Below are 16,891 nucleotides of genomic sequence, written 5' to 3' on the forward strand. Positions count from 1 at the left end.
GAATATTTGTATTGTATTTGGGGGAACTGTTTCTGTTTACATAAATAAATGCACTGCTTTAACTTCAATGTTGTGGGCATACTTGTTCCTGAAAATCATTGTAGGTTCCATTGCTGATACATGTGTATTCTTCTGTAGAAACACATTTCAGTGTATGCTGTAAATAGAGTTGGCTATATTTTCGATGAGCAAACACAGCATGACTTGAAATTCCATTCCCGGTTCTCACCCAGTGATGTCACCAATGACGCCCAGACTTTTTAAATAGTACAAAGTGGGTGGAGTTTGTCATGGTCAGAATTCTGAGGAAGTGTACCAAACATTTCCAACAGAGCATGGGAGATCCATCTGCTGGTGATACACAGTATTTCTCCTCTTTGCTGATGCTAATGATGGGTTCACTTCTGAATTCTTGCTTGAATGAATAACTTGTTGAATTGAAACAAGACTGTCTTTATTTACTAATAAAGGCAGCTGACAACAATTTGTAAAAAAAGATCTAGTCACCAAATGTTAATTTATATCTCAAACCCTAAAGTGCTAAAATGAAAACACCGAAAAGACATCCTACATTAAAAAATAGAAAATAAACCATTTTGTTTTGATTACAAAAATCCTTATTGAAATTTCAGTAAGATTTGATCAGTGACTTCAGTCCCAGAACCTTTCCTCTTCACCCGTTTGCTTCAGTCAAATCAACATTAAAAAGACTAGTCAAGGGCAGGCCGCCAGAAATCATCGATGTCTCCATCACAGTCACCATGGAGCTCACAGCCCATAGTCATAGTCTGGTTTGCCATCCGTGTAGGATTTGTAAAAGGCCTTGTAGGTGTCAGTGCTGAACATGGTGGCCTTGACAGTAGGGTCCTGCAGCATGAATTGGACCCATTTCTTGAATTCAGCATTGCCATCCAAACAACTGAAACAGATGATCATAACAACTCCTTATGGTTTGATCTCAACTGGGCACACAGGGTAAGAGGCAGCATATACATTGTACAAACAACATGTGATGAGGGAAATACTGTATGTCACAATGCAAAGTATAAACTGAGAGTCAGAAACATTGTGAATCTGCCTGAATCGAGGCACTATATTTCATTCCTAATATTAACTATTCAAATGATTTTTGCTGAAATGGACTGGCATTACACAAGTGGTTTGTGAGTTGTGACATTTAAATGCCTGTGAACTCTGGCCGAATTCATTTCCTATCACTCAAGGAGACCAAGGACTTAAACTGTGAGTGTGAACACGTACTGCGTCAACTCCATCATCTCCATCCTCTCAAACCAGGGCCACATCATGTAGTCGATCATCGTGACAGAATCTCCTCCAAAGAATTTGGTTTTCTTATTGACCAGCACCTGAGAAAACACAAAGCACAACATCCACCCAGACAGGTGAAACAGGTGGATAAGGGTAACACTTTACTTGACAGTATCGACATAAGAGTGACATGACGCTGTCGTGAACACATGACACTGTCATGACACATGAAACCTAACCCTAATCCTAACCTCTAACCCTAATCCTATAACCCCAACCCTAACTCTAAACCTAACCCCAATCCTAACCTTAATTTGTTATGACAAAAACCGGGTGTCACTTAATAACAGAAGCGTTATGTCATAAACGCTTACGACTTGTTTATGACACATTCATGACAGTGTCGACATAAGAGTGACATGACACTATCAAGTAGAGTGTAACCAAAGAAAGCATCCATTATGACAGTGAATACTGCACTCTTGCACAAATGAAATGCATATGCAAGTATACACTATTCTAGCTATGTTGTAAGAGTTGTACATTTCCATTGCTCAATTAATGCATTCAAGTTCTCATGCAAGAAAAGGTTTCAAAACCAGTCTCACTTTCTCGAAACGTAACTGGAAGCCAATGAAGCTGCATGACGATAGTTGTTGTCTTCTGGAGTTTCCTTGCTGCTGAGTGTTCATCTTTGCAAGATTGGACTTTGAGCCAACAACTAGTGGTTGTATTGCTTTTCAGTTTCAAGTGATCTTGAGATACCTAGAGCAGTGTTTCTCAAAGTGTGGGCCTTCAAGGTATTGCAGGTGGGCCACGAGAGGTAGCTTCATTATCCTGTTTTTTTTATTATTATTATTTTCAATTTTGTAACTAAGGTTGACATAATTAGAAGCAAATTTCAAATTCAAAAGTACCTAGAGGTATTTGAATTACCGTAAATTAAAATAAGCCAATTCATAAAAGTGTTCATTCGATGTTAATCCAGAACATATTTGATGGGGTTGTCATTGACAGATTATGGGTAACGCAGAGGTGTCCCGTTATTCGGAATTAACGGACAAGGTGGAGGCAAAGAACTCTCCGACACACAGCCCAAGGAGGTTCCTCTGCCGAGTCCATTAATTTCGTACGGGATTAATTTCGTAACGGGACACCTAGAATGCCGTAGACATAGTCATGCCTTTATAGGATGCAAAGGAAACAAGCGGTTCCGTTTAAAAGAAGCCGACTTGTTCAGTTTGTTGTACATCTTTTTTTGGCCCTAACAGTGATAGTGGTGGACAGTTAGCTTGTTTACAGTTGATTCCCTTGTTGCCAAGCCTGCTTCCAGAATAAACTGTCGTCCTACTATGGTTGTTATAGTTACCATTCATAAGCATTGATGGAACGATGATTAAACTTTTTTTTTACCATATCTACTTCATAGGTGTCCCGTTATTTATAATTAACAGCCATCCACCAGCAAATCAGATCTGAGATTCTCTCCGGGTGATAAAGTGTGTCATAAAGGAGTGGTGGTTGTCAAAATAAAGTTATTATGTCTCAAGCAAATCAGAATATCACAGTGAACCAGTGAAGAACAGGACTCGTAGCAAGTACTCTGATGACTATGAATAAAAGTTTGCGCATGAGTGTCCATCAGATCTGATCCATTAGTGTACCCCCTATGTCATGTACAAATCAACACACGGGAGGTTAACACAAAACCGCACTCTATTAACATCTGTGGTGATGACGGCTTACCTCATTTAATTTAGACAGCCTCCCCTTCAGCTCTGCTTCTAGGCTTGACACATCCTCGCCTTTCTGCTTGCCCATTGGGATCTTATAGAAGTACGGAGTGACCTGCAGAGGCACAACCATTTACATGCAGTATTCATTTTCAATAGCAGCCCAATCATTTTCACCATCACTGCTGGAGCGAAGGTGAGAGGACCTAATGTAAAGGAATATCAGAAAAAAAAAACATATGAATCACCCATTTCTATTTGAACACGGGCAACTGCAGCTCTAACTCCAGTCAGATAAAGCACATCAGGTGGGTGTGGGATAAAGTGCCGTGCTTGAAGTCAGTTATGCTGCTGTAAGCATACTCAACTCCAGCTAACCAATAATGGTGCTTCAGAGGAATGAAAATGAGGGGTGTATTTGATTGGCTGTTTAGTTGAAATGTCAACAACCTTTTGCCATGATTGAGGATTGCACATGATGCACTGAAACACAGCCTCACTGAGCACAGGAATGTGTGAAGGCTAATGCTTTTTTGAGAGCTACAGAGAGTCTTGTGTGTTCTCCCCAGCAGATGACCTGCATTACCTTGGAGAAATGTTCCAGAAGTATCTTCTGCTGAGCCTTCTCAAATGGATCAGAAGGGAGCAGTTTTTTCTCTGCATACACCTCATCCAGATACTCGCATGTGATTGGTGACTCATAGATCACCTGACCATTCACAGTCTCCAGCGTTGGCACCTCGCCAAGAGGGTTCTTCTCCAAAAACCAATCAGGTTTGTCCTTCAGGTTTATGTTGACTGTCTCATGTCTGTGAAAGTAAAAATGTGTAGTTGCAGTCATCAAAAGTATCCCATTAAAATTGAACATATTAATGCAAATTTACAGGAAATACTGATAAGATACTAACTGGTAATAATAACTATTCCTGTGCCTTTTTCATTACTTTATTTAAAGGAACCATATGTAAGAAATGTATTTCAATTAATCATAATATGGCCCTGATATGTCACTAGACATTAAGAAATCATGTTAATTTCAAATACTTATATCACTGACAACAATAGTCCGGCCAGGATATTATCATTTAAAAAGTGAAGTTGCAGCCCTCAACTGATGTTGTCATGTTGTGTTTTGGCCTGATGCGCCACCCTCCACCCATCTACTAATCACAAAGTCAGTAGTGTTTCGGCATCCGGGCAGCCAGCTCTGCCAGTCAGGGGGGAGGGGGAGGGCATACACCGCTCTACAGTAATTTGAAATTGATTGCAGTACCCGTTTTGGCCACAATCTTACATACGGTTCCTTTAAAATAATACATTACAATGTTTCCAATCAATAACAATATTCATCATCATTCAGCCCTGCACACGCCCGGACTCGAACCCGCGAACAGCAGCACCTCGGATCGGAAGGTGAGTGTGCTGACATTTGAGCTAAAAGCCCAGGCTTCATGCTGTGCCTTCAGTGTTAACTAAAATCCAAGTAAATGTCTGCAAGGCCATGGTCCACTCAGCATCCATGGCTGTGTCAGGTAAACTCACTTGATGCCCTTGGCATGAAGCACAAGCCTGGCCCTCTGGGCAAAAGGGCAGAATCTCATGCTGTACAGCCTGATGTGACCCTTGGTAACAGGACCAGGAGGAGAGCTCCCTGTTAAAAAGGACACAGATCACTTTATGTGAACAAACAATTAGCTTCCACATAATGCAACAAAAATGGGGCAAGCTCTGATATCAACTTAGTGAATGGGGTGGGGGGTCCCCACAACCCTTGCCATTCTTGAACATGTTAACTGAATGGTTGCTATTCGTACAGGAGACCATACCAGTTACTAGGCAAGGGCATCAATAAAAGTTTCAACATGGATATTTAGGGTTTTAGTTTTAGTAATAGACACTCAGTAAATTAAAAGTAAATGGTAGCCTATTTAATGTGTATCTGAATGAGATAAAAGATGCACAGGTGAATTTTATAATGAGTGAGTATACAGGCATGCAAGCAAGGAATTGCTGTTTTCACTGCTTTGCATAGTCATTGTGAGTAGGCATAAGAAGGAGGTGTGCCAGCCCTAGAGTCTCCACCCTTATATTAGAGCATCCTGCTAACTACTCTTATACAATATGATTTTGACAGTGTAATTGTAGCCTACCATCTAACACCATCTAAAACAGACCCGTTACAGAGTATACCAGACATCGTTTTCGCGGCTGGGCTGCTGGTTTGAGAATGTCCCAATCAGAGTTGCCAGGTTCAGTTATTATAAGCAACTTGGGCTTGTTTTTCTGTAAAGTTACTTACAAATATTTTCCCCGTAAATCAAGACTGCACAAAATGATCCATTGATAACATAGTTTCTTTTGCTGGATCAATATAAGAGACTTGGGTATACATTTTGGGCCTGAACACTGGTCCCATTGTCGTTCGGTTTAATAATGCAGAACCATGAACATTCAATGACAATTGTAGTGGTAATATCACATCCCCTACTCAAATTCAAAACAAATACACATAGAACGCCTAACCTTATTCCATGACCACTGATAAAATCACATTGCATAACTGAATGCATTCATTGCAACAACTGCAATGATTCTGATACAAGTCTACATTTAGTTTAGAATGAGGCAAGGACTCACCTTTCGCGAAGCATTTTTGAGTTGCTGCCATCGCTGTTGTAAAGTTAGCTGACAATTCTGTCCAAGGGTAGGGTTATCTGCAAATTAAATATTATAACGTCGTGTCAGCCTACATTGAACATGAACTTGTCAATGCTAGCATACAGATAGGCTATTGTCGTGGAAAAACTGTCTAACTATTGACTAATTAGCACTCTGGAACAAGGCGTCCGAAGGAGACAATGCAGACAGGAGATCTCTGAAGAGACTGTTGATCTTTATTCATCTATATTCGTATTAAAGTGATAGTCCAGCCTAAACCAAAGTCCAGACCATCCATCAACGCAATAGGCAGGAAATGTCATCAGCTGGCGCCCCCCGATGAAATCTGATTGAAAAATGGCCCTTGACCTCGAGAAGTGCCCTCTCCTCACACCATTTTCAAAAGACACCTTCTGGCCAATCAGCATCTGACAGGGTTACTAATATTGGTAGAAACCATCTTCCCATCATGCATAAAAATATATGCAAAACTGTATAGCTCTGGGTCTTTCTGGTTCTAGCCAGTTAGGTGTAAGTAGGGCTTTCTTATCTTGTTTACTTCATAGCAGACAATGCCCACCTGTTACTTGTCCTTGCTCTTATCCTCACCAGCTGACTTCATCCCCTCTCGACCATGTAATGACAGGCCTGGTGTCTACTCTACTGTATCCTCCAGCACCCCACTCCTTGACTGTTGGTCTGGTCTGTTCAAGATGTGTAATGACCTTGAAACGCCCATAATAACTGCAGTAATAAAGCTTATAAAAACCATACATCCTTGTGAGGTAAGTGATAGAAAAACACCATACTATATTTATGCAACTATGCGTATACGCCTATTTACTAGGGGTGTAAAGATTAACCGATACGTATCGGTATCCGTTTTTAACGTGTAAGATACGGCTACATCGATACGTGAAGCCCCGTATCGGAAAAAAACTGAAATGAACCGGTCGTTATATCGATTTACTTGTTATGAATCGGTGCACAACCTTTTCTGCTCGCTCAGACGCTCATTCAGTGTTGCCAACTATTTCAAATGGAAAGTAGCTAAAGCCAGCTCCAAAAGTCGCTAAATGTCACTAGATGACGTCACACACCAATTTGCATATCAATTACGTCACCAGGTCGTGACCCCCCAAAAAAAAAATTAAAAAAAACGGTGATGGCCCTTTAATTCCCCTTTCATTCCCCTTTACACCTGTTTGCTTTTCTCCTAGACCTACTGAAATAGGCAACTTTAAGAGCCTAATTTAAATATTTAATTTAACATACTTGTATATTAGGGTAATTGATACACTTTACACTTCTGTACATCTTGTCATAGTATAGGCCTACACCAGAATGAGCATTAAGTGGCTGAAAATCAGTCATTTCCAACCTATTCCCAACTGCTGCCTTGCACAGCTTGAAGTCTGATTATAACTAAACCATAGGCTACACACAATTTAACCTTACAACAATGGTTATATTTTGGATTTATTTAGTTAATGTCACTCAGACAGACCGATATATTTTTTTTCCCTCAGCCGACAGTCTGTCCTGCATTGACAACATTGAGGCGACATAGCCTAAACGAATGCTTTAGGTTTTTCTAACTTGTATGCTCGATTTTGAACTATCTGCTTGTGAATGAAGTTGTAGCCTACTTTCCTTTGTTGAACGGTGCTGGAAAGCGTGTCCCTGTTTCCCTGTCATCATGTCATTGCTCTCGTCTCATTGACTCTGGTTGTAATCTCACCCGAAGTTGCTGCACCTTCCAATAACGTTGTCTGAGCTGTTAGATCTATAGGAGCAACGCTTTGGGCGAAACAGGCATGAAACTCACTGCTCACTCATAAGAGTAAAAAGGGACGTTACATGCCATCACATCAGAGTCTCAAAAAGTCTCCAGAAAAAGTAGCTAGATTTGTCGCTAGTCGCTTTTTACAAAAAAAGTCGCTTGGGGTGTCTGAAATCTCGCTAAATATGGCGACAAAGTCGCTAAGTTAGCAACACTGCGCTCATTTACGTTCCAAGCACCGCGTTCACCCCACTTCTGGTTTTAAAACTATACGTGCAACGGAATTGTGGGTAATGCAGTTCGTTTTTGGTTACATTCATTGCCCAAAGTTGTCAAATGACCTCATTACCCATTCATCTATTGCAACTTAAGCATGTGACAACTTGCACTCGGTCGGCTTTAGTTTTTCGAAATCCAGCGCGAAATTAAGAATTTACAGCATTCCTAAACAGCAACGATAGTCTGTAGAGTAGCCTTACCTTTGATGAAGGGATTTCCTTCCTCAAATAATAATTTGGCCCTTGCTGCTAAAACGATGCATAAATTATTAGCCAATGATTTTGTTAATATTCACTCAGACTTGTGGCATTTTAGGTTTCTGCATTAGGTCTACAGTTGGAACAAAATAAGCCCTGAGAGTTCATTGATTTGTAGGCCTATTTTATTCTTGTAGGGTAGGCTAGGCCTATATGAGAAAAGGCCAAGAGTGTCTTAAGCACTGTTTTATTTTATTTCGGTATTGTCTTACCTCAACAAGGCTACAGCTCCATGAAAACAATCAGATATAACTATAAAATCTGTAAAGTCTATAAAAATGTATTATGTTGTATTTGGCTGCTGTGTTTGACTGAAATGTAGACTATTCTTTTTTCATTTCAATACAGTATATGAAACAAACCTCAGTTTAGATATTCACACATTTTGTTGCCTAATTGACAACCATGATAATTGATAATATAAAATGAATGTGCACCTTGAGCAAATTATAAAACTTGAACTGCATCGAATCGCATCGCATCGAATCGTACTGAATCGTTTTTTTTATAAACATGTATCTTTTCTTGTATCGAATCGTGCCCATGTATCTAGATGCGAATCGTATCGTCTTTTAGCCTACATGAGAGATTCACACCCCTACTATTTACAAATATCCCTCTAAAGATAATCCACACATTCAAACTTATTAGGCTACTTTATTTAATGTTTCATCACAACATGATATTTAGCCTACTCACCAGTCAGTCCTTGGCTTGCTCGAAAGTGTACCTGCGCATGGCTGCTTGGACTGGACTATACTCAATTTGTAGCCTACTTCCTTGGGCGGGCCTAACATGAATTTCACCAATGAAAATCAACTATTTTGTGGGAGGAAAACAAGGGTTGTCAAGGAGAACATTAAAGCGTCCAACAATGCGAAAGCAATTGTCTCTTTTTTGTTTTTTTTGTGCAGTTTGAGTCATGCATGAATGCAGGAATGTATGACACAATTGATGGAGTCGAGTAAAGGTGTATTAACACTAAAAGAGTAGACATTCATTATTCTTCATAAGAAGAATAGTGTGTGTGTTTACACCAATGCAAACTGTCTTTTGAAATAGACTAGCATCACCTCTCCTCTGCTGCTCATAAAATTCTTGAATCAGCTTTGCTTTGCAATCTTCTCAACGCCGGTCATACATGTTGCTTAAGTGCACCTTTTCCTACTACACTTTATACCTTCCAGTTTCTGTGACTTGCCCAATTAAGGAGGGTCAATGATCAGCAGTCTTTTCCATTATGGCTGTGGTGGAGAGTAGGCTTCTGAGTTAGACTGAGAGACACGGTGGCGGTCCTACAGAATCAGTGCCATTTGTGATTGAGGACCATAAGAAAAAATACATTATTTTTTAATCTATTTGATGTGACATGGTAATGTGTGTACTTTATAGAAAATATGTGTGTGTGTGTGTGTGTGTGTGTGTGTGGGTGTGCCAAACCACCATGGGGCGGAGGAATGGGACAACATTGAAAACATGTTGATTATCAAAGAATGGCATAGACGGTTTATGCGGGAGCAGCAAGTAATTCATTTTCAGTGATATCGGTTAAATAACAGTCATGAATGGAACTTAGCAGAGGGGGAGACAATGTAATAAGGTAAAATCTGAATCTTACAGGTCACCAAATCAGGGGAGCAATGACCTCGTTTCCCTGCAATAAGACGGTCCTATCGCGGGGATACCATCACGTTTAAATGCACACCTTACAGACGGCATCATATTCCATAGGTAGTCCGATTTCTGTATAATGGTCTGTAATAATAATAATACGTTTATATTAAGGTGAAAGCCTAACTGCTTAATTGTAGGCTATCATTGTTCTGTGAGGCCTGGTAGCAATTGTCCCGCAACATTTTATTATTTTTCTGTGCGGTCCAGTAGCATTGGAAAGTAGCAACGCTGAGCTCCCCCACACATTGAGCCCATCCCCACATTGAGACTTTTTGACACCCAGACTTTCTAAATAGTACAAAGTGGGAGTTTGTCATGGTCAGAATTCTGAGGAAGTGTACCAAACTTTTCCATCAACAGAGCATGGGAGATGGTGATATACAGTATTTCTCCTCTTTGCTGATGCTCATGATGGGTTCACTTATGAATTCTTGCCTAAATGAATAACTCAATTGAATTGAAACAAGACTGTCTTTATTTACTAATAAAGGCAGCTGACAACAACTTGTAAAAAAGATCGTCACGAAATGTTAATTTATATCTCAAACCCTAAAGTGCTAAAATGAAAACACCAAAAAGACAGTTTTTCCTACATAAAAAAAAAGAAAATAAACCATTTTGTTTTAATTACAAAAGTCCTTATTGAAATTTCAGTAAGATTTGATCAGTGACTACAGTCCGTGAACCTTTCCTCTTCACCCGTTTGCTTCAGTCAAATCAACATTAAAAAGACTAGTCAAGGGAAGGCCGCCAGAAATCATCCATCGCAGTCACCATGGAGCTCACAGCCCATAGTCATAGTCTGGTTTGCCATCCATGTAGGATTTGTAAAAGGCCTTGTAAATGTCAGTGCTGAACATGGTGGCCTTGACAGTAGGGTCCTGCAGCATGAATTGGACCCATTTCTTGAATTCAGCATTGCCATCCAAACAACTGAAACAGATGATCATAACAACATCCTTGTGGTTTGATCTCAACTGGGCACACAGGGTAAGAGGCAGCATATACATTGTACAAAAAACAAATGTGATGAGATAAACTTTGCATGCCACAACACAAAGTATCCACAATCGAGGCACTATAGTTTATTCCTAATATTAACTATTCAAATGATTTTTGCTGAAATGGACTGGCAGTACACAAGTGGTTGGAGTTGTGACATTTATATGCCCGTGAACTCTGGCCGAATTCATTTCCTATCACTCAAGGAGACCAAGGACTTAAACTGTGAGTGTGAACACGTACTGCGTCAACTCCATCATCTCCATCCTCTCAAACCAGGGCCACATCATGTAGTCGATCATCGTGACAGAATCTCCTCCAAAGAATTTGGTTTTCTTGTTGACCAATACCTGAGAAAACACAAAGCACAACATCCACCCAGACAGGTGAAACAGGTGGAAAGAAAGCATTCATTATGACAGTCAATACTGCACTCTAGCAAAATGAAATGCATATGCAAGTATACACTAGTCTAGCTATGGCCTGTAAGAGTTGTACATTTCCATTGCTCAATTAATGCATTCTAGTTCTCATGCAAGAAAAGGTTTCAAAACCAGTCTCACTTCCTCAAAATGTAACTGGAAGCCAATGAAGCTGCATGACGATAGTTGTTGTCTTCTGGAGTTTCCTTGCTGCTGAGTGTTCATCGTTGGAAGATTGGACTTTGAGCCAACAACTAGTGGTTGTACTGCTTTTCAGTTTCAAGTGATCTTGAGACACCCAGAGCAGTGTTTCCCAAAGTGTGGGCTGTCAAGGTATTGCAGGTGGGCCACGAGAGTAGCCGACATTAGCCCTATTTTTAATTTATTTTAAATTTTGTAACTAAGATTGATATAATTAGAAGCTAATGCTTATACATTTCAAATTCAAAAGTACCTAGAGGTATTTGAATGAAATGAAATTAAATATAAGCCTATTCATCAAACTGACGTTAATTTGATGTTAATCCAGAACATTTTTGATGGGTTTGTCATTGACAGACTATAGGTAACGCTAAACTAAGCTATAGCACGCAAAGGTAACAAGCGGTTCTGTTTAAAAAGAAGCCGACTTGTTCAGTTTGTTGTACATCTTTCTTTGGCCCTAACAGTGATAGCGGTGGACAGTTAGCTTGTTTACAGTTGATTCCCTTGTTGCCAATCCTGCTTCCAACCTCCTGCTATGGTTGTTATAGTTACCATTCATAAGCATTGATGGAACGGTGATTAAACTTTTTTCTACCATATCTACTTCATAGGTGTCCCGTTATTTATAATTAACAGCCATCCACCAGCCAATCAGATCTGAGATTCTCTCTGGGTGATAAAGTACTCTGATGACTATGAATAAAGGTTTGCGCATGAGTGTCCATCAGATCTGATCCATTAGTGTACTCCCTATGTCATGTACAAATCAACACACGGGATGTTAACACAAAACCGTACTCTTTTAACATCTGTGGTGATGACTGCTTACCTCATTTAGTTTAGACAGCTTCTCCTTCAGCTCTGCTTCTAGGCTTGACACATCCTCACCGTTCTTCTTGCCCATTGGGATCTTATAGAAGTACGGAGTGACCTGCAGAGGCACAAACATTTACGTGCAGTATTCATTTTCAATAGCAGCCCAATCATTTTCACCATATCTGCTGAAACGAAGGTGAGAGCACCTAATGTAAAGGAATATCAGGAAAAAAAAAACAAAAAAAAAAACATATGAATCACCCATTTCTATTTGAACACGGGCAACTGCAGCTCTAACTCCAGTCAGATAAAGCACATCAGGTGGGTGTGGGATAAAGTGTCGTGCTTGAAGTCAGTTATGCTGCTGTAAGCATACTCAACTCCAGCTAACCAATAATGGTGCTTCAGAGGAATGAAAATGAGGGGTGTATTTGATTGGCTGTTTAGTTGAAATGTCAACAACCTTTTGCCATGATTGAGGATCACACATGATGCACTGAAACACAGCCTCACTGAGCACAGGAATGTGTGAAGGCTAATGCTTTTATAAAAGTGAGAGAGTCTTGTGTGTTCTCCCCAGCAGATGACCTGCATTACCTTGGAGAAATGTTCCAGAAGTATCTTCTGCTGAGCCTTCTCAAATGGATCAGAAGGGAGCAATTTCTTCTCTGCATACACCTCATCCAGATACTCGCATGTGATTGGTGACTCATAGATCACCTGACCATTCACAGTCTCTAGCGTTGGCACAAGTCCAAGAGGGTTCTTCTCCAAAAACCAATCAGGTTTGTCTTTCAGGTTAATGTTGACTGTCTCATGTCTGTGAAAGTAAAAAGGTGAAACATGTAGTTTCAGTCATCCAAAGTACCCCATTAAAATTGACCATATTCATGCAAATTTACAGGACATTCCTGTGCCTTTTGTTCATCTGGGATTTTCATTACCATTTCAAATAATACATTACAATGTTTCCAATCAATAACAATATGCATCATTCTTTGTTTTAGATATATGACAACATTGGTCTTTTAATGCACATACCACGTCGAATAAACAGTAGGTTTCTAAGACAGAAACCATCATTGCAACAGAGTAAGATTTGGTGGAATAAAGCAGCCTGTTACAATCAACAAACTACAGTGCATTTTCAAAAAAAACGCTAAATATGGCTGAAAGCCGACAGTTGAGCTAAAAGCCCAGGCTACTAGCTCGCATGCCAGCAGCACTCTTGAGGTGTCGGGGAGTAAGGTTCACCAACGTTCCACAAGCACAACTAAGCTAGCTGGCATCCGTTACACTCACCCGCCTAAACCTCACTACCAATCTGGGTCACGGCACCAATGTAACCTGTGTTGTGTTGAACCTGCGTGATTCAACGTTCCACACACACAGCTAAGCTAGCTGGCTTCCGTTACATAACGTCGTCAGTCAATGAAATAAGATGTCTGTTAGATTTGTATAATGTGTGCAAAGGCTCTAAACCAGGCACAGATATCCACAGAACATCTCTGTAGTGATCAAAATGCCTTCAGTGTTTCATGGTCCACTCAGCTTCCATGGCTGTGTCAGGTAAACTCACTTGATGCCCTTGGCATGGAGCACAAGCCTGGTCCTCTGGGCAAAAGGGCAGAATCTCATGCTGTACAGCCTGATGTGACCCTTGGGAACAGGACCAGGAGGAGAACTCCCTGTTGAAAAGGACACAGATCACTTTATGTGAACAAACAATTAGCTTCCACATAATGCTACAAAAATGGGGCAAGGGTTCACTCTGATATCAACGTAGTGAATGGGGTGGGGGGTCCCCACAACCCTTGCCATTCTTGAACATGTTAACTGAACGGTTGCTCAGTTAGGAGACCATACCAGTTACAGTACTAGGCAAGGACATCAATAACAGTTTCAAAATGAATGTTTAGGGTTTTAGTTTAGGGCTAGTTTTAGTAATAAACACACAGTGGTAGCCTATTTAATGTGTATCTGAATGAGATAAAAGATGCACAGGTAAATTTAATACTGAGTAGGGCCTACGGACATGCAAGCATATGCCAAGATGAAACAGCAGGAATTGCTGCTTTCATGTCAGAATGCATAGTCACTGTGAGTAGGCATAAGGAGGAGGTGTGCCAGCCCTAGAGCACCCTGCTAACTACTCTTATGATTTCCACAGTGCAATTGTAACAGCGATTCAGCAGCAGGGAGGTAAAAAGCGTTGTCAGAAAGACGTCATTACAGCATATTTACCAGACATTCAATGACAATTTTATGGTAAGATCACATCCCCTACTCAAATTCAAAACAAAAACACATAGAACGCCTAACCTTATTCAATGACCACTGATAAAATCACATTGCGTAACTGAATGCATTAATTGCAACCACAATGATTCTGATACGAGTCAGTCTATATTTAATTTAGAATGAGGCAACGTAGGACTCACCTTTCGCAAAGGATTTTTGAGTTGCTGCCATCGCGTTGTGGTAAAGTTAGCTGACAAGGGTAGGGTGGGTTATCTGCAAATTAAATATTGTAACGTCGTGTCAGCCTACATTGAATATGAACTTGTCAATGCTAGCATACAGATCCACAGATCCACACATTCAAACCTATAAGGCTACCTACTTTATTTAGCCAACTCACCAGTAAGAATGAATCAGTCCCCACCTCGCGCGAAAGTATACCTGCGCAATATGGCTGCTTGGGCTGGACTATATTCAATTTGTAACCTACTTCCTTGGGCGGGCCTAAGATGAATTTCACCAATGAAAATCATCTATTTTGAGGGAGGAAAACGAGGGTTGTCAAAGAGAACACTGAAGCGTCCAACCATAATACCTCCATGCGTCCAACAATAGTCTCTTTTTATAATATCACAGCAATAGCATAATATCATATCATTGAGTCATAAACGCAGGAATGTACGACACCGTTGAAGGAGTCGAGTAAAGGTGTATTAACAGTACATAAAAAGAGTAGACAATCATGTTCATAAGAATTTATGATAGACCTGTGTGTGTTTACACCAATGCAAACTTGTCATACCACACTTTCCCCTTCCAGTCGACTTTCAAAAAGGCTTCAATACAGTAGCTGACTCAGCAAACCGCCAGCCAGCACTTTCTGTGACTTGCCCAATTAAGGAGGGTCAATGATCAGCAGTCTTTCCCATGATTATGGTTGTGGTGGAGAGTTGAGTTAGACTTCTGAGTTAGACAGAGAGACACGGTGGTCCGAATCATTTTAATTATTTTTTATTCTATTTGATGTGACATAATGTGTGTAGTAGAACATATCCAACCCATCTTAACATAAATATTAAAATTAAGCCAACAAAGAAAATGCAAAAATAGAACCTTCTGTGTAATTTTTTCCATTTTGTGTAGTCGTTCTATATCAGAACCTGATACACAATCCAAATAGTCTACAAGAAACCTCTAGAAAATGTAAAATGTAGACTTTTATTGTCAGTATGCATTTTGGGTAACCAAAAGTCCTATGAGGAGTTTCCATAAGGCATTACAAAACGCATGAGCTTACCTTGGCAAATAATGGTCTAAAATACTGATTTTTCATTTTATATTGATCTACTTTTGCACACAGCTTTCGCAAGACCTGGTGCTAGGGCTCAATTATGTTTCTAAAATCATATCAAAATGATTTGTAGTCAGTTCAGAGATGCTTGTTATCTCGCAGAAAGAAAAAAGGAATATTCTAGGCTCTGTAACTGTAAGTTAGTACTTTTGCCATCTCTGATATACAGTAAAATTCAGTTTCAGCTGTTCAGAATTTCAATTGATAGAACCAAGCCCACACTTCCTTCTGTAATTCCATGTGCTAAGAAGTCACTGGAGTAGGGGGTCAATGTGACGTGCTCAAATAAATAGGCAGGACATTGTCATGCAGGAATTAAGTATAAGTATATATACTCTTTTGATCCCTTGAGGGAAATTTGGTCTCTGCATTTATCCCAATCCGTGAATTAGTGAAACACACTCAGCGAGACTAATCCAGGCGCAGTGAGCTGCCTGCAACAACAGCGGCGCTCGGGGAGCAGTGAAGGGTTAAGCCTTCTACATACCTGACGCATCCGATCGGTAGCGCGACGGTAGCGCACCACTCATGTAGATCTTGCCGGCGCGCCAGGATTTAACCCAGGTAGCGCGAGGTAGCGCACCACTCATTTTTTTTCAGACGAGCGCGACAGAGCGGAAACAGGAAGATGGACGAGTTCGAGGGAAAGCTGTCCGAGCAAGTGTGCCTCTACATGCATCTCTATGATCCTTCAATGAAGGAACACAGAGATGCCCAGAGGTGCCAGAATTCATGGCGAGAAATCGAGTCCTCGGTGCGTTGCCAAGCGCCCGAGGCTTCACAGCTGTGTGGTTCTCTGACACAGTTTGAGTCGGGTACAGAATCCACCGACTCGGTGAGATCCTCCTCACCGTGCCGATCAACCTCTCCACCCCTCGCCATCCCAATTTCCCCCATCTCCCAAGTGCCGACAGAGGTGGCATCCTCATCCTCAAGTGCCCCAAGAAAGAGGAAGAGACGGATGCTAGGCGACGACTCCCTGGTGGCAGCGCACCTGGAGCATCTGAAGAACCACAGGGAGAAGATGTGGGCTGAGTTCCAAGAGAGACATGACAGATGTGTGCAGTTTGCGAACCAGCAACCACCTATGGCAGGTTTTGTCAAAGTCTGTGCGGAGCTGATGGAGACTGTTGACCCGTTGACTGTTGACCAGCTGAAGCAGAAAGTGCTTCAGGTTATCCTAGACCATGCACAGAAGCACC

At 40.8% G+C, this 16,891-nt stretch overlaps 2 protein-coding genes across 5 annotated transcripts; both read right to left on the minus strand.

Annotated features, from left to right (window-relative positions):
* Positions 1–437: 437 nt before the first annotated feature.
* Positions 438–8,717, minus strand: LOC125311704 (glutathione S-transferase omega-1-like). Of its 4 annotated transcripts, none has more exons than XM_048269983.1 (7): positions 8,679–8,717; positions 5,640–5,716; positions 4,545–4,653; positions 3,589–3,811; positions 3,016–3,117; positions 1,261–1,367; positions 438–919 (listed from the first exon to the last, which is right to left on the minus strand). In XM_048269983.1, exons 2-7 carry the CDS (start codon positions 5,668–5,670, stop codon positions 769–771), a joined length of 723 nt encoding a protein of 240 aa, XP_048125940.1. In that variant the 5' UTR covers positions 5,671–5,716; positions 8,679–8,717; the 3' UTR covers positions 438–768. The 4 variants fall into 4 exon arrangements, with proteins under 4 accessions (XP_048125940.1, XP_048125938.1, XP_048125941.1 ...); XM_048269981.1 differs by lacking the exon at positions 8,679–8,717 and adding an exon at positions 7,402–7,687; XM_048269984.1 differs by lacking the exon at positions 8,679–8,717 and adding an exon at positions 7,310–7,328.
* A 1,388-nt stretch (positions 8,718–10,105) lies between these two features.
* LOC125311705 (glutathione S-transferase omega-1-like) lies at positions 10,106–14,826 on the minus strand. Its single transcript, XM_048269985.1, has 7 exons — positions 14,739–14,826; positions 14,539–14,611; positions 13,677–13,785; positions 12,695–12,917; positions 12,111–12,212; positions 10,899–11,005; positions 10,106–10,586 (listed from the first exon to the last, which is right to left on the minus strand). Exons 2-7 carry the CDS (start codon positions 14,567–14,569, stop codon positions 10,436–10,438), a joined length of 723 nt encoding a protein of 240 aa, XP_048125942.1. The 5' UTR covers positions 14,570–14,611; positions 14,739–14,826; the 3' UTR covers positions 10,106–10,435.
* Between the last annotated feature and the right edge of the window lie 2,065 nt (positions 14,827–16,891).

The sequence above is a fragment of the Alosa alosa genome, chromosome 18 (genome assembly GCF_017589495.1).
Source record: "Alosa alosa isolate M-15738 ecotype Scorff River chromosome 18, AALO_Geno_1.1, whole genome shotgun sequence".
In the NCBI taxonomy this organism is placed as follows: Eukaryota; Metazoa; Chordata; class Actinopteri; order Clupeiformes; family Clupeidae; genus Alosa; species Alosa alosa.